This window comes from Dromiciops gliroides, chromosome 2 (assembly GCF_019393635.1).
Source record: "Dromiciops gliroides isolate mDroGli1 chromosome 2, mDroGli1.pri, whole genome shotgun sequence".
Classification (NCBI taxonomy): Eukaryota; Metazoa; Chordata; class Mammalia; order Microbiotheria; family Microbiotheriidae; genus Dromiciops; species Dromiciops gliroides.
The window spans coordinates 139,214,115-139,235,119 of NC_057862.1; the positions used below are offsets into that span (position 1 = coordinate 139,214,115).

Here is a 21,005-nt window from a genome sequence, read left to right on the forward strand (position 1 = left end):
TGACAAAGATAATATCTGTGTACCTTTTGAAAGTTAGCTAAACTCTGGTTCTTAGTTTTCTCATCTGTAAAATGAAAAAGCAACCTATTTTAAGATTACTTCTAGTGTTACATATGTGATTCTGAAATGGAACATGCATGCACAGACACACACACACACAAAAGTTTTTATTCTTTTTACATTATAACAATTTTCCTGTGTCCTCACCTTCCTACCCAAAGAGAGCTATTATCTAGATAACAGATAGTATTTTTTTAAGTCAAAAGAAAGGGGAAAATAAATTAACACAACCTGGATAAGACCTAATTATCTAACAAAAAGAGCAGCTAGGTGATGCAGTGGATAGAGGAAGACCTGAGTTAAAATCTGCCCTCAGATAGTTACTAGCTGTGTGACCCTGGGTAGGTTCCTTAACCCTGTTTCCTTCAGTTTCTTCATCTGTAAAATGAGCTGGAGAAAGAAATGGCAAACCACTCCAGTACTTTTGCCAAGAAACCCCCAAATGGGGTCATGAAGAGTGAGACATGATTGAACAGAGGAAGGGAGACTAGACTAAATGGAGATTCTGAGCTTGTAGTTTGTGAACTCATCTATTTATTTGTTATTTTTCTTCGGGGGCAGGGGGGGGGATAGGAATATACTAGTTTATTTTCTTTCATCACAGAGACAGCAACATATTCTAACACAATGTAGTTCATGAATTAAAAAAAATATTTTGATCATACTACGTATGTTTTATGCATTTAAGGTTTTTTTGAGAAAAGGTCCATGACGCACAAAAAATTATGAACCCCATAACTTTCCTGAGGTCCCTTCTAACCTCTACATATATCATCCTGTTTTGGCTGAAAAGCACTTACTGTTTTCCAGCTGCTTTCATTTTCCTTCTTGTTTATATCTCCTGTTGCTGGTTTCTGTTCCCTGCTCCCTTCTGCTTCTGAGCTCTTCTTGGTGGAGGTCATTTGCAAGTCTTTTCTTTATCTTCGTTATCCTCCTTTGCAAAAGGCACTTTTTCTATTTCTTTGGAGACATTTACATTTATACCTACTTCTACATTTACATCGTTCTCATATGGCCATTGCAAAGTATCCTTTTGAATCTGTTTTCATTTCAAACTTCTGTATTATTTAGGGCTGCTCGGTGACACTGTGGATAGAGATATCGGCCTCCTATGAGGAAGATCTGAGTACAACTGCATCTTCAGACACTTTATTAGCTGTAAATACTAGGCTCTTCTGTTTGCTTCAGTTTACTGTAAAGTAGGGATTTTATCAAATGCCTTAGTCCAGTGCCTGCCACATAATACACACTTTAAAAATATTTGTGTGCTTTCTTGCATTCCTGTTTTCCCATAGGCCTTACATTAATTCTCTCGGGAGGCTAGTTAAGCAATCCTTACTAAATATGTTTTTAAATAAAGTATTTGGAAATTAATAATAGACTAGTACTTATAATTAGTCTTATGATAGGAATAATTACTTATGTTTCTGTGTGCCTTCTAAATTTTAATGAGTAAATAAATCTGATTTTCATTTACCAGTTCATTTTTGTGGACTTAGGGATCCTAAAGACCTTTCTTCTCTCCCCCTCCCCCCTGCTTGGACTATTATATTAATAATTATTACTAAAAATGAAGAGTTTATTTCAGTGTTACAGAATGTTAGGGAAGTTACTCTAAAATAGATAATGTGTTAGATGGAGAACCAGCCCTCAAGTCTCAGTACAGCTTGGCTCAAGGCTCACCTGACACATACTGACTTTATTACCTCGGGCAAGCCATTCAGTTCCCTAGGCAGCTCTCTTTAAGACTATACAGAGTAGGTACTGATGGTCATTATTAGAGGGAGTTTCTTTATCCTGACTTAATAGAAAAACCGGGTACATCAAGTATGAATTTTTAAAATACTTTTCCCCCCTGATTTTACTATAATTTCTCCTGTCTTTGCAAATAGATTTTAAAAACAAATAATTACAAGTAGATATTATAATTTTACTTTGTAACAAAACTTTCTTCCTATCTCTAGTGTGTTCCTATGTCAGTTGACACAGCTGGGGGTCCTTCAAGGTGTTCCTATAGGACTTCTAGTTTAATAGAGGGAGTTTGCTATATCAGTGAACTTATAGGTTCTATATTTAAGGATCTATGATTTCTCCACCAAAGCAGATAATAATCTTTCTTTACCATAATGAAGCATCTTGATGGGATTTTCTGAGGTCAAAAAATTGCTATCATTTCATGACTAACCTGGTTGTAAGCCTTTCCAATTTTAGCTAAACTGGTCTTTGGAGGATTGATATACATCCTTTCACTTGCTAGGCCATACTCTGAATTTTTGTATCTTCTTAGATAGATTTTGTGCTCTGTAAGCATAGCCTTCAGCAACTATGGTACCTCTGTTCCTGCTGAAGTGGGGACTGTTTAATATAATTCTGAAAATTTTAGTGCTTTTACATAGATTTTATTTATATTTGAATTTAAGATTTAAAAAATATTCTCTAACATTAGTACTTGAAACCCTTAAGTCTAAATAAGTTTCTTAGATTTATATGTTATAGAACTTTGGGCCTCTCCTTTTTGATTTCTGTCTCATATTAGAGATATTTATGTGCATGTCTGATTTCACTTCTAAGATTATAAAGTCCTTGAGGGCAAGGCCTATGTTTTAACTTTGTACAGCATTAGTTGATGGGGGTACATAAGTTCATTTGAATTACATATAAGAATTTTGGGAATTACATTTCATACTGCCACATTCTAACTTTGAGCCATGTTTGTTCCTTGGTTTTGACCTCTTGTTTTTTAACTTTGTGAAAGATGGAAGTTACCCGGAAGAAGGATGTGGGTTAGGCATTTCATCAGGTGATTAAATTTGGCTTTATGGTTTCTTTCTTCATTGCAAATATGACTAATGACGAGTGCAGCTGGTTTTTTGAGTGATGAGTTGGTAGCTTGCTGGATTTTCTGGTAAAGAAAACTTAATCTTCATAGGTAATATTCAGTTTATCTGGTGAAATTAACTTTTCTGATTCTTAGAGTAGCATCACTCATTAATTAGAGCAAATGTAGAGGTTATTATATGTGAACCAATCAGTTAATAACTCTGGATATTTATTTCATGCTTACTGTTTACCAAACATTGTGAGAACCAGACTCATCTTGAATTTTACCTTGAGTCTAATTAGAATCTGTCTCCTGTTGGCCATCTAATGCATGAAAATGAGATCTAGTCATCATGTTTGACACAATTGAGTTAAAAGCACTTGATCTCGATAGTGCTTTTTAACATTTTTCATTCTGTAGCACATTTGTAGGTTTGTAAATGTGCTGCTGCATGTCAGGGAGAAAAGCCAGGGTCCCCCCCTCTCCATTATTGAGTTTGAAGTGCCAGTATGACAGCCAGGTGGAGATGTCCAGCAGATAGCTGCAGATGAAGGTATGTAGTTCTTAAAATGGGGGTGGGGGGGGCCTGGAGGCATAGATTTGGGCGGCTTCCCTATAGAGGAGATGGGTGAACCTATAGGTAGATGAGATTGTAGAGAGGAAAGAGGGGAAGAGTGTGGAATAAGAAAGAAGCCTTGAATTTAACCCAACATAGAAACCAGCAAAAAAGAGGCAAGAGAAGTAAGAAGACTGTGAGACTATTGTATCACAAAAGAGTAGCCAGGAGGGACTAGCTGGCAGTATTATGAACTATAGAGCAAAGCTTCTTAAAGTCTGGGTTGTAACACCATATGGGATTGCATAACTGAATGTGGGGGTTGTGAAGAATCTGGCAATAGTAAAAGAATTGTACCTAGAGGACCAGTAATTTCCTTTGTCAAATGAGACTCAAAACCTTAGCTCGGTGTAGGATTTGTCAGAGCTTGTGCATCATTTGGAATACTTCTTAACTCAACCATCTCTATGCCATGTTGAAATCCTAGAGTAGGAAAATAATCATAATTTAATATTTGAAATAATCGTTGTCATAAAATGTTTCTTTAAATTGATGTCACTTAAAGCATAATATAATGGCTCCATCTTGTTGCTGGTAATGGAAGTGCACTAAAATCTGATAACATTTTAGTATAGTTAGGAAGCTGTGGAAGGTTAATTTTGAATGTACCTAGTTGATGTTATTTCTAGGGTTAAAGAGATTTCCAGGGTTCCACTTACCAGAATTTGGCATGAAAATCTAGTATTTCAATCTGTTGTCCCATGAGATAGGCCTGGATAAGTACTATCACCATATTAAACATGCTTTACATGTCTTATAATACTTCTTGAAAGGAACAATTCTATTCTGAATATTCTATGTACATATACATACATGCATACATACATACCTACATACAGTGCCAGTATGACATCTGGATGGGGAAACCAATAGATAATGATGGTATTCATTAAATTGGGTAGTGAGATAGAGCTGTTTCTATAGAGATACCCAGAGCTATAGATATATCTATATTTATGTAGTATTAGGTATCACATAGTGAAAACTTTAATTATACACATAAAGGTTTAGTGTATATAATAAACACTGCTATTTTTGAGGACATTTACATGAAAATGAGAGTAAATGAGTCATGAAGAAGTTGTTAGAACAGTGTTGCTTGTTAACATTCTCAATTTAGGTAAGATACTTTTAAGTTCAAACAAGGATATAACTATCTCATAATATTACTTTTGCCACTTACCGTGCATGAAATACAAATAATTTTATAGACTTTAAAAAAAATTCCTGCATAATAAATATCTTTGTAATAGAAATAGAATTATTGGCTTATTGTAGAAGTATTTTAATTAAGTTTCCCCATATCTATAGTCTTAAAATACATTCTTAAAATCTCTATATGTCCTAAAATGTTTCTGGACTTTTTCTTAAAAAATGCAAAGGCAGTTATAGAAATAATTTTTTCTTTTTCTATATCTGTTCTAATAATAAGTGCTTGTTTTATATAGTAGTTCATTATGCTTTATGTTTTTTAATGTTTTGGTTAATTGCATGTGTTGAATTATATTTAGAATAATTACTTGACTTCATAAACATAAAATACTCTTCTTATTAGAGATAGAAGGCTCTGTCTAGGTTAAATTTTTGTGATTCTCAAGCCATTTTAATATGTGAAATTTAAAATTTAAAAAGGACAATATATATACACCATATATTATTGAGTAAATGTGTCTACTCAAAGCTATGAAAAGTCCTTTATATTTGTGATGGTTCTTTCTTTAATATTTCTTGATATTATATATTTAAAGCACATTAGTAAAAACCAGTTTTCAATGGTAAAGATTAGTGGGGGTGGGTGTTTCCATGAGGAAGGATAACTTCAATCCATATTTAGACTAAATGAGTTATCTTTTCCTTCTTTTTCCTTGCTTTCTACAAAAATATTTAGTCTCCGGAGCAGAGAAGAAGAAAGGAATTCTAAACCTGGAGCAGTCTCTACACCTGTAAAAATCATAGATGATCTCATGCCTGCTAAAACCATGGAAGAAGCTGTAGTTGAAAGGAATGAAAAGCAAACCCCTACTCTTCCAGGTAATCTTGGCAAAACCTTAAGTAAAGTAACACTACACATGTAACTTGAAGAATTTAAACAAAATGATGGATATGAGTAAGTGGAAAACATTTTAAAGCTGTTGGTTATATTTACAGTACAAACATTTCTCAGATCTATTTCTTTTTTCCCTATTTAGATATAATTAGATTTTCCTAGTTTATTCCAATCATTGATCAGCTAGTAAAAAAATGGGAGCTGGCTTTATTACTTAGAAAGAGACTAGGTTGTTGGGTTTTGAAATTTTTGTTATTTAAAGGGTGATTCTAGGTATTTGTCAAATGTCACCATACATAGGACAACTTTACATATTCCATTTATCAGAATTTGGCATGAAAATCTAGTATTTCAATTTGTTGTCCCATCAGATGGGCCTGGGTAAGTGCTATTACCTTTATTAACATGCTTTAAATGTCTTATATAATCCTCCTCGAGAGCTTTCTTTTAGTGGTGAAATGGCAGAGAATCACTGTCTACAAAGTCTCTGCAGCCAAATTTATCTTGGAAATTGTAGCTTGATTAATGACATCATACTAGAAATGATAGAGATTTGCTTTATTTAAAAAAAAAATGAAATAGTGCATTGAGGGGAGATGGATGAAATAAGGTTTGTGATAAAATACCTAGGTAATTCATATATAATGGGAAGGAAATCCATCCCTCTTTGGTCCTTAATTAAAGCTCTTTTTCCTCAGTTGTCCAGACTCCCAACAAACCCATTTCACATTGGCTAATCCAGATTTTTCTAGTTTATTTTATTTGTTTTTTTTTTTTTTTTTTTTTTTTTTTTTTTTTTTTTTTAGTGAGGCGATTGGGGTTAAGTGACTTGCCCAGGGTCACACAGCTAGTGAGTGTTAAGTGTCTGAGGCCAGATTTGAACTCAGGTACTCCTGACTCCAGGGCCGGTACTTTATCCACTGCGCCACCTAGCTGCCCCTTAGTTTATTTTAAATATTAAAGTTAAATTACTCTGATTGTTGTGACACGCCTTACTTTCAGTTTAAAAGGGTAAGGAGTTTTGTTTTACAAATGTTTTACCTATTTGCTTTATTATTTCACCTCTGATATTCAGAGTACTAAAAAGGGGTGCATGTGTGTTTTGGAGGGGGTAAGAAAAAGGTGAGAACACTGGTATTCTTAATTCTGGAAAGTGATTTAATTAAGTTTCCATCTTTAATAGAAATTGTCAATAATATCTATACCTTTCTCTTTGACATATATCTTAATTTCTCTTTCTGTCATATACACTTTCCCCCCAGTCTCCTTTTATTATTATTCCCCTCATTTTTCATTACTTTTTTTTTCCCCCGCAAAGGGCAATGAGGGTTAAGTGACTCACCCAAGGTCACATAGATATTAAGTGTCAAGTGTCTGAGGCCGGATTTGAACTCAGGTCCTCCAGAATGCAGAGCTGGTGCTTTATCCACTGCACCATCTAGCTGCCCATTACTTACTTTTTAATCTTATCCTCTTTTTCACCTTTCATGTCTTATCTGTAGCAGTATTAGATATATGGACTCATGGATAATAAAGAACTGAACTTTGAGAGAAGCAATTTCACTATTAATTGCATATTCTTTTGTGTATACCTTTTTTTTCCTAGAGGAAAGACAGCATCAGCTAGAATAGCTTGATGCTACTATAGGCAGCGGCTTATGTGCCTTGACAAAACAGTAAAATTGACAAGCGGATGATGTGTATGGACCTTTGTTACATAGTTTTGGGAGTTTCAAAATTTGCTGCCATTCTTATAAACATAGTATATATCTTCCTTATTGTTAGGATTTCCTATTTTATATTTATATTGCTGAATCAGGAGTCAAGATTTTTTTTTGTTAGTCTATATTTGTTTTTATTCTTTAAGTAATAAATTCTATACGATTTTAATTTTTCCTCATTAGAGCCAAAGCCTGTGTATGCCCAAGTTGGACAGCCAGATGTGGATTTACCTGTTAGTCCTTCTGATGGTCTTCTACCCAATTCAACCCATGAAGATGGAATGCTTCGGTAATATAATTCTAAGTTACTTTGTTTTTAGAATGAGTATACGTTTACAATAACACATTATTCAGAATATTTTAGGATGCCATTAAATCACATAAGGCCAGTTAATACCCTTGCTTAATGTATTTACTATTGTTGTTTATGTCTCTACCTTGATACACAACTTGCTTAGGTGATGTACTCCCACTTTGAGAATTGTATACCTTTGTTTAACTCATTTGCTGTGTTTGAAATTGTAGAAGAGTTATTTTACTATCCTAATTTCTCAAACTCTTAAATGTGGTACTAAAGTTACAGCAACCTGTCATTCATCTGTTGTGTTCATGAATAAGCCAGCAAGTAGGAAATTTTTTTTTTCCTAAGCAGATCAGTAAAAGATACCAGATTTAAAAAATAAATTTTGAAACAGTGGACAGTACACAGAAGGAAAACTAACTGATAAACTTAAATTTTTATTAAGGACAGACCTCTCTTTCCCTTGATGGAAATGATACCATTTTTACTATAGATTTCAGTTGTTTTGGTATGGTAAAGCTGTAATAATAGAAATCAGAAGCAGCACACTGCCTTTGTATACAGATTTCATATATATTGTTGAGATCAGGAAGAGGGATGAGAGATTATGAGGCCTCTAAACAATACCAGTAATCAAATACTAAGTTATTTGCACTTTATGATTTTCATGTGTAGATCCTACAGTGTCCAGCATGGTTTGAGGATTACAATCATTGTGTAGTCAGTTATTCAATTATCTTGTCTACTTATTCCTCCAATTTTGAGGATATGTAGAAAGCAGTCTACAGATAGTATAGTTCAGTGTTATAATTCATATTGTAGATCTAAAATGAAGATAATAATATGGAATTTCTACTGATTTATGAAATAGGCTGAAGATTCTTCTGCATTTTTAATCACAGAAATGTAGCTATATTAATGACTTCTTAGGTAAACTTTCTTTGAGATAATTGTTTTAAAGGGACAGAAGGGAACAGACAGAATTGGTTAACCACCAGGTTTTTCACAATCTGGACTAAGACATTCAAGAACATTAAACATTAGATCAAGTGACCAGATGCTTATATTGTAGTTGAACTTTCTGAAATATTGATTATCATGGTCACCACCACCACCACCACCACCACCACCACCACCACCACTGGTAGCCCCTTAAGATTTTAATGTAATATTTGTTGGTAGTTAGAGAATCCTCAATATTTTAAATTTTAAGATAATGACCCAATTTATATAGTGGTCTAAGCATTTACAAAGTTTTTTTCCTCACAACAGCTCTGGAAAAGTGGGTGGTACAAGTATTTGATAGTCCATTTTCTTTGTAAGCCTTAATACCTAAAGTAGTACTGGTATTTTATAGGTGTTTTTTTATTTACTCTTCTCAAAACCCCAACTCTCTTCCTATTCCACTCTCTGCATGACTAATTATTCAGATCTTTTCAAAGTAGTAGAAGGCTTAAGACTGTCTAATAGTGTTCCCTTGTGCTATTGTCATTTATCTTTCCTTCTTCCCCCCAGTTATAGAAAAACAAGTAGCTCTACTACTTGATACTGTACCTGTCCCTTTGATCCTACTTCCTCCAGGATACTGCTCTTGAATGAAATGAATGGATCAAAAAGCATTTATTAAGCATCAACCCCATTATAGGTACTGAGGATACAAATAAGGAAGAAGAGACCTCAAAGTGATCACACTTTTAATTGGAATGACCACACATTTTAGAGTTCATTTGCAGGCAGATGAAAGGACCCAGAAGTCTTTAAGGGTATAGTAATATGGCTTTTGTAGTTAAGCCACATAGTAACTGTACCTCTTTGGGTACACCATTAAGTCAGTTTACAGTGCCCACTAGTCTAGAGAGCAGTAAGACCCAGAAGATAATAGGACACAATAGCAGAACAAGTAGTCAACCAGTGTCTTGATTCGTTCCAGTTTGGCTTCTGCCCTTACAGTTGTGCAGAAACGTCCATTCTGGTCCATTAGTGACTCCCAAGTAACCAAATCCAGTGACCTCTTTTATGTCTTAAGCTTATTGGCTTTCTTATAGAATTTGATGCTGTGAACCACTCCTCCTCCTGGATAGTCTCTTCACTATCTAAACTGTGACATTGTCCTAGCTTTTGCCTCTCTTTGCTCTGTTTCCTTTGCAGCCTCCTTTTAATTCTTCCTGTCCCCCTTAGGGTTCTGTCGTTGTTCATCTTCTCTTTAACATACTTTACTTTGTAATCCATTTACACACACACACACAGCTTTAACTACCACCTCTGGGTAGATGATCCTCAGATTTCTCTTTCAAACTGTGATCAGCTCTATATCCGGGTTGTGGGTTGATGGGGGTCTCTGATTTAGGGTTCCAAGGGGCCTTTGAGTTGATTAATTCCACTCTTTTCAGTGTGCATTAGAGGAAACTGTTAAATGTCCATATAGTTCTTAGGTAACCAAGGCAGAATTTGAACATAGGTTTTCTGGATCCCCAGGCCTAGTATGCTATTCACTATTCCATGTTGCCTCTTATGAAGGACTGACTGTGCCCATTGTCACCACTTGATCCTCAAATAGTTTTGAGAAAGCTGAAAAAAATGTTACCTTTTACAGTATACTCATTTGGTCAAGAATTTTGAGAATATTGGAAAACTATCTCACAGAAATTAGGGTTTTGGCTTTTTAAACCACTTTTTTGCAGTACATGCGACAATAAATTCTCAAGGAGTCTTCAAATGTTTGTTGAGTTTTTCTGCTATATCCCCTTATTAAACTTGTAAGTTCTGTGTCCAGGTGCCTTATGTGTCTTAAACTTTTAGTTTCTACAGTGCCTAACATAGTGTTCCTCATACAGTAGTTATGTAATACAATTTGAATTCACATTTATAATAAGAGCCTGTCATTATTTTTAGATCAGTTTACATTAAGGATAAGAAGAAAGTATTATTATTATTAACTGTGAATTTGAACTTGTGAATTTGAATTCCTATATTTTATTCAGCAAATTGAGGATCTTTGTGAAGTGTTAAATCTTCTCAGATTGCATTTTAGTGTTTTTTGTTGCCTTTTTCATGTTAAGAACTTCTCTTAAGAATTATACATTAAATTTCTAATTTTACAGGCCAAGCATGAAACTGGTAAAATTCAGAAAAGGAGACAGTGTGGGTTTACGTTTGGCTGGTGGTAATGATGTAGGAATCTTTGTAGCTGGAGTTCTGGAAGACAGTCCTGCTGCTAAAGAAGGCTTAGAAGAAGGTGACCAAATTCTCAGGGTATGTCAGTATATTAACTTGTGTAATTTTAAAGTTCTTGTAGAATTAGAGAGAAATAGCAAATAGAGAAGCCATTAGATAACAACTTCCGATGTCAGTCTCAGACAAAGTAGCTAAAGGTTTACAGTGGAGAAGATTCCTGCTAGTACTTAGCAGGTATGATAATATGGTGTGATAATATGAAACTTGATATTTTTACTTTCTCCAGTAGTTTTATAATGTTATTTGCTGGATCAGAATTTAGATAAAAACTAAGATAAAATTCAAACTCTGTAACTTGGCATATAAGCAAACCTTTTATATCCCAGCCTATCTTTCTAGATTTATTATTTCCTCCTTTGACACAAACCTTCTACTACAACCACACTGAACTACTCATTGTCACCTGAACATCCCTCCTACTTTTCTGCCTCTCTGCCTTTACTCATATTGTTCCTCCTTCATCAGATGCTCTTCCTTCTCTTATGTATCAGAATTCTAGTCATAGTTGAAGGTTCCTGAACTAGAATGGACCTTAGATAATTTATTCCAGCTGCTTCATTTTATAGCAGTCTTCTAATTCCCGGTATTTGGTGTCTTTGCTTGTTGTTTGGTAATTAGTTATTAAGTGCCTTGTGGCACATTTTGATTTGTTCATCTCATACCATTGTTTACTTAGTTCTGTGTATACTAGGTAGTGAAGTGGATAGGATTCTGTACCCAAGTCAGAAAGACATGACCAAGTGTCTGTCTCCATTCCCTTATCTGTAAACTGGGAATAACAGTAACACCTACCTCCCAGAGTTGTTGTGAGGATCAAATGACATAGTATTTGTAAAGTGCTTTGTAAACCTTAAAGCATTATATAAATGCTAGCTGTTACAATTGTTACTATTATTATTATACTTTTATTTTTTCCACAGTACTTTAGAGTTAATTGCCCTTATACTTTTTGCTAAGATTTGAATTGCATTGACTATAACAAATACATGATTCAAAAAGGGCTGAATCATGAAAACAATACAATTTTACAGGGATTTTAGAAACATAATTATTAATTTCTCTTGATTGCTTTCCATGAATGCTTGGCATGATGGTTATATTGTTTTCAGTTTATCATTCTTAGAATGCACTTAAATTCTAACAGTTATAATAATCTTCCTGTAAAATTAATTAAATAGAAGAACCCATTACTAAAGGATCTTGTCTCATGTAATAGAAAATTAATATCAATGAATGTGATTGTGTTTTAAAGCATCAAATTTTTAAATGTTTACATTATACATATTCTGCTATAGGGGAGGTACCATTACCTCCATTTTCATTTCTTCACTCAATTTTATTTTTATTAGAATATTATAGTATAATCACTTTCTTAGGCACTTACCATCGGCCATTTTTTAGAAGTGGCCTTCTGAAGAGAGATACCACTTTTTTTAAAAAAGAAAAGTTGAACTGGTAATTGTTTTTAGAAGTAGAAATTTTTCTACATTTTTTTAGGAAAAGATCTTGCATTGTGGGTGGCTTTTTCTGGTTTGTTTGTTTTGGTGGGGCAATGAGGGTTAAAGGATTTGCCCAGGGTCACACAGCTAGTAAGTGTCAAGTATCTGAGGTCGGATTTGAACTCAGGTCCTTTTGAATCCAGGGCTGGTGCTTTATCTACTGCGCCACCTAGCTGCCCCCTTGCATTGTGTTTTGATGTTTGCTTAGGCTTAGCCTTTTAATCTAAGGATATACTTTGACATTAAATTGCCTTTATAGTACACCTAGGTTTTAATTAGACATTTTGATTGAAATTTTTTTTTCTTTCCCTAAGTCCCCCTTAAAAAAAACCAAAACAAACTAAAGCTTTAGGATATTGTGTTAGATAACCCTTAAAGTCAAGGGAGGTTTGTTTTGTTTTGTTTAGTTTTGCATAAATTACTTATTGCACATCTTAGGATGATTTTTATAAACTACATTCTAACAGGTAAACAATGTAGATTTCACAAATATCATCCGAGAAGAAGCAGTGCTTTTCTTGCTTGACCTCCCTAAAGGAGAAGAAGTGACAATCTTGGCACAGAAAAAGAAGGATGGTAAGTTATTTTCGTAGAGTTATGCAAACAAGAGAAAATATTAATATAAAAACTCATGTAGAGAGGGGTTACTATGGAGGAAGCAGTTTTCAATCTTTAAAAATTTATTAGATTTCTCTGTAAAGGAAAATTGGAACTGCATCTCAGTTGGTTTCATTGATAAAATAATTTATCTGTTAGAAACTTTCTTCTGGCATTTGTGAAAGAGATCAGTTATCACAGATAAAATTAGACTGCAAAACAGGATCCTTTTGAGTATACTCCATTGAGAAAAATGAGACTCCTGTTAAAGTTAATATGAAAATTTTATGGTGATATGTTCATTTTAGTAGTTTATTGAATATTTTAAGGAGATTTCTTCCTTCCCCCACTAGATTTTCCAAACTACTTTTTAGTCAGAAGATTTGAAAGTAAAATATAAGTTCATTGAGAGCTGACAGGGTTTTTTTTTTTTGAGAGCTGACAGTTTAAAAAAATTCTTGTATCTCAAGTGCCTAGAACATTTCCATGTATTATAGGGACCTTATAATTGTTCATCAGATTGAACTAAACTTTAAAAGTAAAATTATACCACAGTTTGTTGTTGTTTTTGTTTTTTTGCGGGGCAATGATGGATAAGTGACTTGCCCAGGGTCACACAGCTAGTAAGTGTCATGTGTCAAGTGTCTGAGGCTGGATTTGAATCCTGAATCCAGGGCTGATGCTTTATCCACTGTGCTACATAGCTGCCCTATACCACAGTTTAAAAAATAGTGCCTGTTCAAATAAATTGCTGATCTTTTGAACCATTGAGGCAGTTATATGACTCAGTGGATGGAGCACTTGCTTGTGTAGTCAGAAATACTTGAATTCAAAATCTGACTTACACTTATTTGATATGTGACCCTTAACCTCCATCTGCCTCAGTTTTCTCTACTGTAAAATGAAGTTGATAATAGCACCATTTAACCCGGGTTGTTGTGAAGTTCAAATGAGATAATATTTGTAGAGCACACTGTGCTTAGCATGTAGTAGGTGATTAATAAATGGTTTCCTTTCTTTTCATTGATATTCTACATTTATTTTGTTTTGTTTCAGTTTATCGTCGCATTGTAGAATCAGATGTAGGAGATTCTTTCTACATTAGAACACACTTTGAATATGAAAAGGAATCTCCTTATGGGCTTAGCTTCAACAAAGGAGAAGTGTTCCGTGTAGTGGATACCTTATACAATGGAAAACTGGGTTCTTGGCTGGCTATACGAATTGGCAAAAATCATAAGGAGGTAGAAAGAGGCATCATCCCTAATAAGAACAGGTATGATTAGATAATTATTCTTCTCTTGGAGTGAATCAAGTGAACAACACTTACTTGTTTATTTTTAAATAATGAACATTTTTAGTTCCAAATTCTATCCTTCCCTCCTCCCTCCCTGAGACAGTAAGTAATCCGATATCACTTATACATGTACAATTATGTAAAACATTACCATATTAGTCATTTTGTATAAGAAAACTTGAATAAAAGAAAAAAAAACATGCTTCAGTCTGTGTTTCATCAATATCAGTTCTTTCTTTGGCAGTGGATAGTATGCTTCATCCTTAGTCCTTTGGGATTGTCTTGGATCATTGTATTGCTGAGAATAGTTAAGTCATTCACAGTTCTTCATCTAACAAGATTGCTGTCACTGTGTACAGTTTTCTGCTTACTTCTCTATATATCAGTTCATAAAACCCTTTCCAGGCCTTTCTGAAATCATCTTGCTTGTCATTTCTTATAGCACAATAATATTCCATCATCATCATATACCACAGCTTATTTAGCCATTCCCCAATTGATGGGCATCTCTTTGATTTCCAATTCTTAGCCACCGCAAAAAGAGCTGCTGTAAATACTTTTGTACAAATAAGTCTGTTTCTCTTTTTGGGGATGTCTTTGGGATATAAACCTAAGAGTGGTGTTGCTGGATTGAAGGGTCTGCACAGTTTTATGGCCTTTTGGGCATATGAATAGTAAATTTAACAAAAATCTAAAATCCATCCCTTTTATGAAGTGATATATCTGGTAATATAAGTACATTTATTGAACTGTCATCTAAAACAAATCATCGTGTTCAATGCTAAAAATTGTTTGCTGTTGTATGAGATCATCATACTGAAATTAAGTAAATAACATTTGAGTAGCATATGTTTTAAAAGTTAATTTACTTGTCAACCTTTTTTCTCATGTTAATAGAGCTGAACAGCTAGCCAGTGTTCAGTACACACTTCCAAAGACTGCAGGAGGAGATCGTGCTGACTTCTGGAGATTCCGAGGTCTTCGTAGCTCTAAAAGAAATTTACGTAAAAGCAGAGAGGATCTCTCTGCTCAGCCATTTCAGACCAAGTTCCCTGCTTATGAAAGAGTTGTACTTCGAGAAGGTAGCTTTCTTTTTAAGGATTAGCCTATGTAATACCTACCATATTCTAGTAAATAAAAGTATCTTAGATGAATTGCTTTAACTAAAATTGTTTCTCTGATATAGCTGGATTTCTCAGACCTGTAACTATCTTTGGACCAATTGCTGATGTTGCAAGAGAGAAACTAGCAAGAGAAGAACCAGATATTTATCAAGTGGCAAGTGAGTATTGTTTAGACTATTGGTTCTAGATGGGGAGTAGGAATACCTGTTTACTCCCTAATACCCCTTTCAAAATCCCCTTTTGTCATCTTTACTCATAACTTCTTGGAAGTTATAATAGCTTTTGTCTGCTTAGCTCACTGAGGCAATTAGGTGGCACAGGGGATTGAGTGCTAGGCCTGAAGTTAGGAAGATCATTTAGGTTCAGATATGGCACCAGACATTTGCTAGCTGTGTGACCCTGGGCAAGTCACTTAACCCTGTTTGCCTCAGTTTCCTCATCTGTAAAATGAGCTGGAGAAGGGAAGGGCAAAGCACTTCAGTATCTCTGCCAAGAAAATGCCAAATGGGTTCATAAAGAGACTGAAAAGTGACTGAATAACAACTACTTAGCTCCCTGGTAATTCACCTTTCTTTTTCAAGGTGTTCACCACCTGGCTCTATCAATATCTTTTCTTCCTCCACAATTTCTACCCTTATTTGAGGTGAATTCAGTGTTCATTTTGATGTTTCCTTAAACACCTTAAACTCCCAGTTCTTGAGTCTTCCCAACTCCACTCTACTTGAGCCACACATGGTAGAGAGTCATCAGAGGGATGGTTATAACAGGGTTCCTACCACGAGTATTCTACTTCCTTAATCAAAAATTCTGAAATTATTCTATTTGATCATAATGTTCTACCATTTCTTTCTATACTTCACCCCTCCTGACTCTGTCTTTGCCTTTATTGCAACCTTTAATTTCTCTACCCCTCCATACTTTGTCAATATCTCTGACTTCAATTCCTTTCCATCCCAATTACCTGTAATTAAACCTGTAATTAAACAATTCAACTACATCCTGTCCTCTACTTTCAAATGTCTCACCTCCTTATCACTCCTTATGCCTTGCTGAACCTCATTCTTGGATTATTCCTACTCTTATTGGCTTCCTCTACTCCTTTTCATGTACTGCTGAGCAAAATTGAATGGAATTACACAACTATGCTGACTAGGTATTTGTTTCCTAACTAATTGGACCCTCACTGCAGCAAGGCAGTACTCTTATTCTTCCTAATTGATTTCCTCTTTCACTTTCAACAATCTTCTCTGCTAATCCTAATCTTTTCGATTGTCTTCAAGTCTTCCTTATCTGGGCTTTTCTTCAACTGAGGACTTTGCCTTTTACCTTACTGAAAAAAATTTAGGGCCTTTGCTGCGAGTTTCCTCTTCTCTTTTCAGCTCAAAATCCCTGAACATCACCATACTCTTTTCTCCTTTCCCCCTTCTCTTTGTCAAGGCCAACTCATCTATCTCTTCACTCCTTTTTTTTTTTCCATGGAATCACAGCAACTTCATTCTTTTGTTCTTCTCTCTTTCTATTGCTTTTTTTCACTATTTCAGACATGCCCATGCCCTCTTCCCTAGATCTTTCTATCAAGCTGTTGTCCCATTCTCCTCAATTTTTACAGCCATACTTCTAGAAAAAGCCATCTAACCCATTTGCCCCCCTTTCTCATTTGTTATAGTTCTGTCATTCGTCTTCCAACCTCATCATTTAATTGCTCTACCTAGTTCTAAATAATTTTTAAATGCTAAATCAGATGGTCTTTGTCATTCCTGGACCATTACCATTCTTCTGTGTCAATTTGACATAATAATTATTCTGTAAATTCTTATATGTACATATTATGTCCTCCAAAAGACTGTGTTTTAAAAAGTACTTTTGTTTTATTCTTTTATATTTGCCTTTCACAGCACCTAGCACAGTCTCCCTTTTCTCCTCCCTAGATAAATTGTTAGTTTTCCGGAGTCTCCCATTGTTTGAGGTAGGATTGGAACCATGTCTTCTGAACTCCTAGCTCAGTACTTTATCCAGTATATCACATTGCCTCATCAGTAGTCATTTATTTTGTAAAATAAATTTCCATTAAGACATTACATTGGGGGCGGGTAGGTGGCGCAGTGGATAAAGCACAAGCCCTGGATTCAGGAGTACCTGAGTTCAAATCTGGCCTCAGACACTTGACACTTACTAGCTGTGTGACCCTGGGCAAGTCACTTAGCCCTCATTGCCCTGCAAAAAAAAGAAAAAGGAAAAAAAAAGACATTACATTAGGAGGCAGCTGGGTGGTGCAGTGGCCCTGGATTCAGGAGGACCTGAGTTTAAATATGGCCTCAGACACTTGGCTGTGTGACCCTTGGCAAGTCACTTAACCCTCATTGCCCCACCAAAACAAAACAAAAAAAAGACATTATATTAAATTACATTAAATAAAAAATTAATATTTTATATAAATCAGCACATGCTTTTGAATTGAGAGATCCTCTGTACTCTTTGGGATTTTGTTTTAATTTTTGGTATTTGTAATAACAGTTACACAGAACGGGTATGAGACTATATTCATGATATGTTTTTGTAATGACTGTGATATTACTCCAGGGCTGGTGCTCCATTCACTGCACCACCCAGCCGCCCCTGTGATATTAGTTTTAATGAAGTTAGGTCTTTTTACTCAATACTAATTACTTTTTCAAAACTCCTATATTAGTTGAATCAATTCCTATCTGTTAACATTAGAAATAAGCAAAATTTAGGGATGGTTGTATTTTATTTGATTACTACCATGTCTATTTCCTTGAATTTTTTTCTTCTAAGTATTTATGATTTTATAAGCTTAAGGTTTTATGCATTCTGCAAATGTTTGGTTTCTTTCCTTCATCTTGACACGTGTTTTCTAATTTGGTGGGAAAAGGGGACTTTTCACCTTTGCATTGAAGTCACCATATGTCATAATATGTATTGATTTTAATGGGGAGGCGCTTCTCTGTGTCCTTGTAGAATTTATCTCTACCCTCAACCAAGGGATGTTGATGTAAAATTGTTTTCATGGTTTTTTTTTCATTATAAGTATTTTAAAAGATCATGGCAATTCAGAAGGACCAAATGTTTCTTTTGTTTGCTTCTCTGTGGACAAGCTATGAGCCATTCTTCCCTTTTCACTATATCTTCTGATTTTCTTTATGTTGAAAGTATCAAGATTAATAGTATTTAGGTCTTCCAATTTTGTTAGTCGTTGGACAACTCTTTCACTTTTAGTGTACCAGTAGGCAAATTAAGTTTCAAAGACAATCTAAAAACCATGTGAACTTAGTGTCAGTCTTTGCATAAGAGCAAATCTGGTCAGAGCTTATATTTTGCTGTTGTAGCTTTCAAGAACCCAGGGTCATCAAATTATGTGTTTTGTATAGGAATAATAATAATAATAACAACAACAACAACAACAATAATAATAATAATAATAATAATAATAAAAACATGCACACCAGTCTAAAGTTTGTATCACACTTTGGTAGGTAATTTTATTCCCATTGTACAAGTAAGGAAAATGAAGCTGAGAAAATAAGTGATTTGCCCAGGTTCACACAGGTAGTGTCTAATACAGAATTTGGACTCTGGTCTTCCTGATTCCATGTCCGATACTCTTTGTATTGTGCTACTCAGATACCTTGAATAATGTTCATAGCCGGCATTCTGTAAAGGTTTTTTTTTTTTTTTTTTTTTTTTTTTAGTGAGGCAATTGGGGTTAAGTGACTTGCCCAAGGTCACACAGCTAGTAAGTGTTAAGTGTCTGAGGCCGGATTTGAACTCAGGTACTCCTGATTCCAGGGCCGGTGCTCTATCCACTGCGCCACCTAGCTGCCCCTGTAAAGGGTTTTTTAATCTCTGAATATTTAGTTCTCAAAATAATACTCTTGAGTACGTACTAAAATGATCAAATTATCATTTTTGCAAATGAATGTGAGCCTCAGGGAGGTTCAGTAACTTGCCAGTGGTTATGTAGAAGGTTTTAAAAGTGGGTTTTAAACCCAGGTTTTCCTGACTTTACTGTAGAACTATCCAGAAATCCAGACTCTTAATTCTTAATGGGGGCTCTTGATTTGCTTGTGGTATTCATGGATATATTTCAAGGGTCCTGTGAACTCAAAATTGGGGAAATAATTGCATCTTTATTTCAATTTGATAGGTTTCATTTGGAACACATTTCTCTTTTATTCATTTAAAAACATTTTCCTCAGAAGGGGTTCATGGGACTCACCAGACTTCCAAGAGAGAGGTCCATAACACAAAAAGTTGGGAACCCTTGTTATTTAAAGATTATCAGATCAATTTCATCAGTACTTTTTTTTGCTACATGATTCAGAAGGGTGGGGAAAAGATTTAAAAAGTTGAATAAAGTAGAAGCCAGAAATACCATTTAATCAATGTCTTTCTCATTGTTCAAACTCTTTAATTAGTCTTCAATTCCAGAACTTCTTTTCATGTCATAGTCTCAGTCTGAACTTTAAATGGCATAGAAAAATGAAAGAACTATATCATTAAAAGACCATAATCTCTTGGGGATTAGTGATATTTATCTTGTCAGATTGGTTGTGATTTTGAGACAGCAGAAGAAACTTCTGAAATTTATGTTTGACTTCCAGTTCAACAGGATTGTGGTATTTTATCTAAGGACAAACAACAAATACATAGTTTGCTCATTTCTAAATAAATGCATATATGTATCTCTATATAAGTTACTGAGTTGCTCAGACATAGTGCTAGTTTACTGTTAGGCCAGTTTAGACTGACATGTTGACACTGCCACTGTCATGCCACAAAAATGAAATTTTTGCTTTATAGGTATTCCCTGGTTTAAGTTTAACATCTTTCTCCTTTACCTTAATGAGGATCTTTTCCCCCTTTCCAACTCTGTTGGAATTGTACCTCCTCTTGCTAGTTAGGATGCATCTCTAACCTTTGAGGCCTAGGTTTGAGGATAGTGGGACTTGGGAAGAGAGAGGAGATGTAATCCAACCTGCTGCTGTGTGGCAGTGTGGTCTCCAGGTATCTGGTGTGACTTAAGTAATAGAGAATGAAATTTTACTTACCTGTATTTATAATGATCTAATGGTGATGATAGTTTACATTTATATTACACTACATCAGGGCTTCTTAAATTTTTCCGTTTATGACCGTTTTTGCCTGAGAAATTTTTATGGGACCCTGGGTATATAGGTATGTAAAATAGGTATGCATAACCGTTTAATGTCACCTAATTTTTCAGTTACTTGACTCTATATGGGGTGGTAACTCACAGTTTAAGAAGCTAGGCACAGGGGCAGCTCGGTGGCGCAGTGGATAAAGCACCGGCCCTGGATTCAGAACTCCCTGAGTTCAAATCCGGCCTCAGATACTTAACACTTAACTAGCTGTGTGACCCTGGGCAAGTCACTTAACCCTCATTGCCTTGCAAAAAAAAAAAAAAAAAAAGCTAGGCAGTAGAAGATGCCTGAGAGTAGCCAACAAATAGCCTGAGCTCTCCTTCTATTCCCTCAAAAAGAACATTAAATCAGGAGCAGCTAGGTGGCACAGTGGATAGAGCACCAGCCCTGGAGTCAGGAGGACCTGAGTTCAAATCTGGCCTCAGACACTTAACACTTACTAGCTATGTGACCCTGGGCAAGTCACTTAACCCCAATTGCCTCACCAAAAAAAAAAAAAAAAAAA

At 35.0% G+C, this 21,005-nt stretch overlaps 1 protein-coding gene across 10 annotated transcripts in view; it reads left to right on the plus strand.

Moving 5' to 3' along the window:
* Positions 1–21,005, plus strand: part of TJP1 (tight junction protein 1) — a 306,237-nt gene that overhangs the window by 254,956 nt on the left and 30,276 nt on the right. For all 10 annotated transcript variants that reach the window (XM_043983429.1, XM_043983431.1, XM_043983433.1 and 7 more), the window contains 7 exons: positions 5,386–5,528; positions 7,449–7,554; positions 10,668–10,818; positions 12,767–12,875; positions 13,953–14,172; positions 15,091–15,275; positions 15,380–15,475. In XM_043983429.1, the coding sequence (XP_043839364.1) occupies positions 5,386–5,528; positions 7,449–7,554; positions 10,668–10,818; positions 12,767–12,875; positions 13,953–14,172; positions 15,091–15,275; positions 15,380–15,475 (1,010 nt within the window). The remainder of the gene's footprint in view (positions 1–5,385; positions 5,529–7,448; positions 7,555–10,667; positions 10,819–12,766; positions 12,876–13,952; positions 14,173–15,090; positions 15,276–15,379; positions 15,476–21,005) is intronic.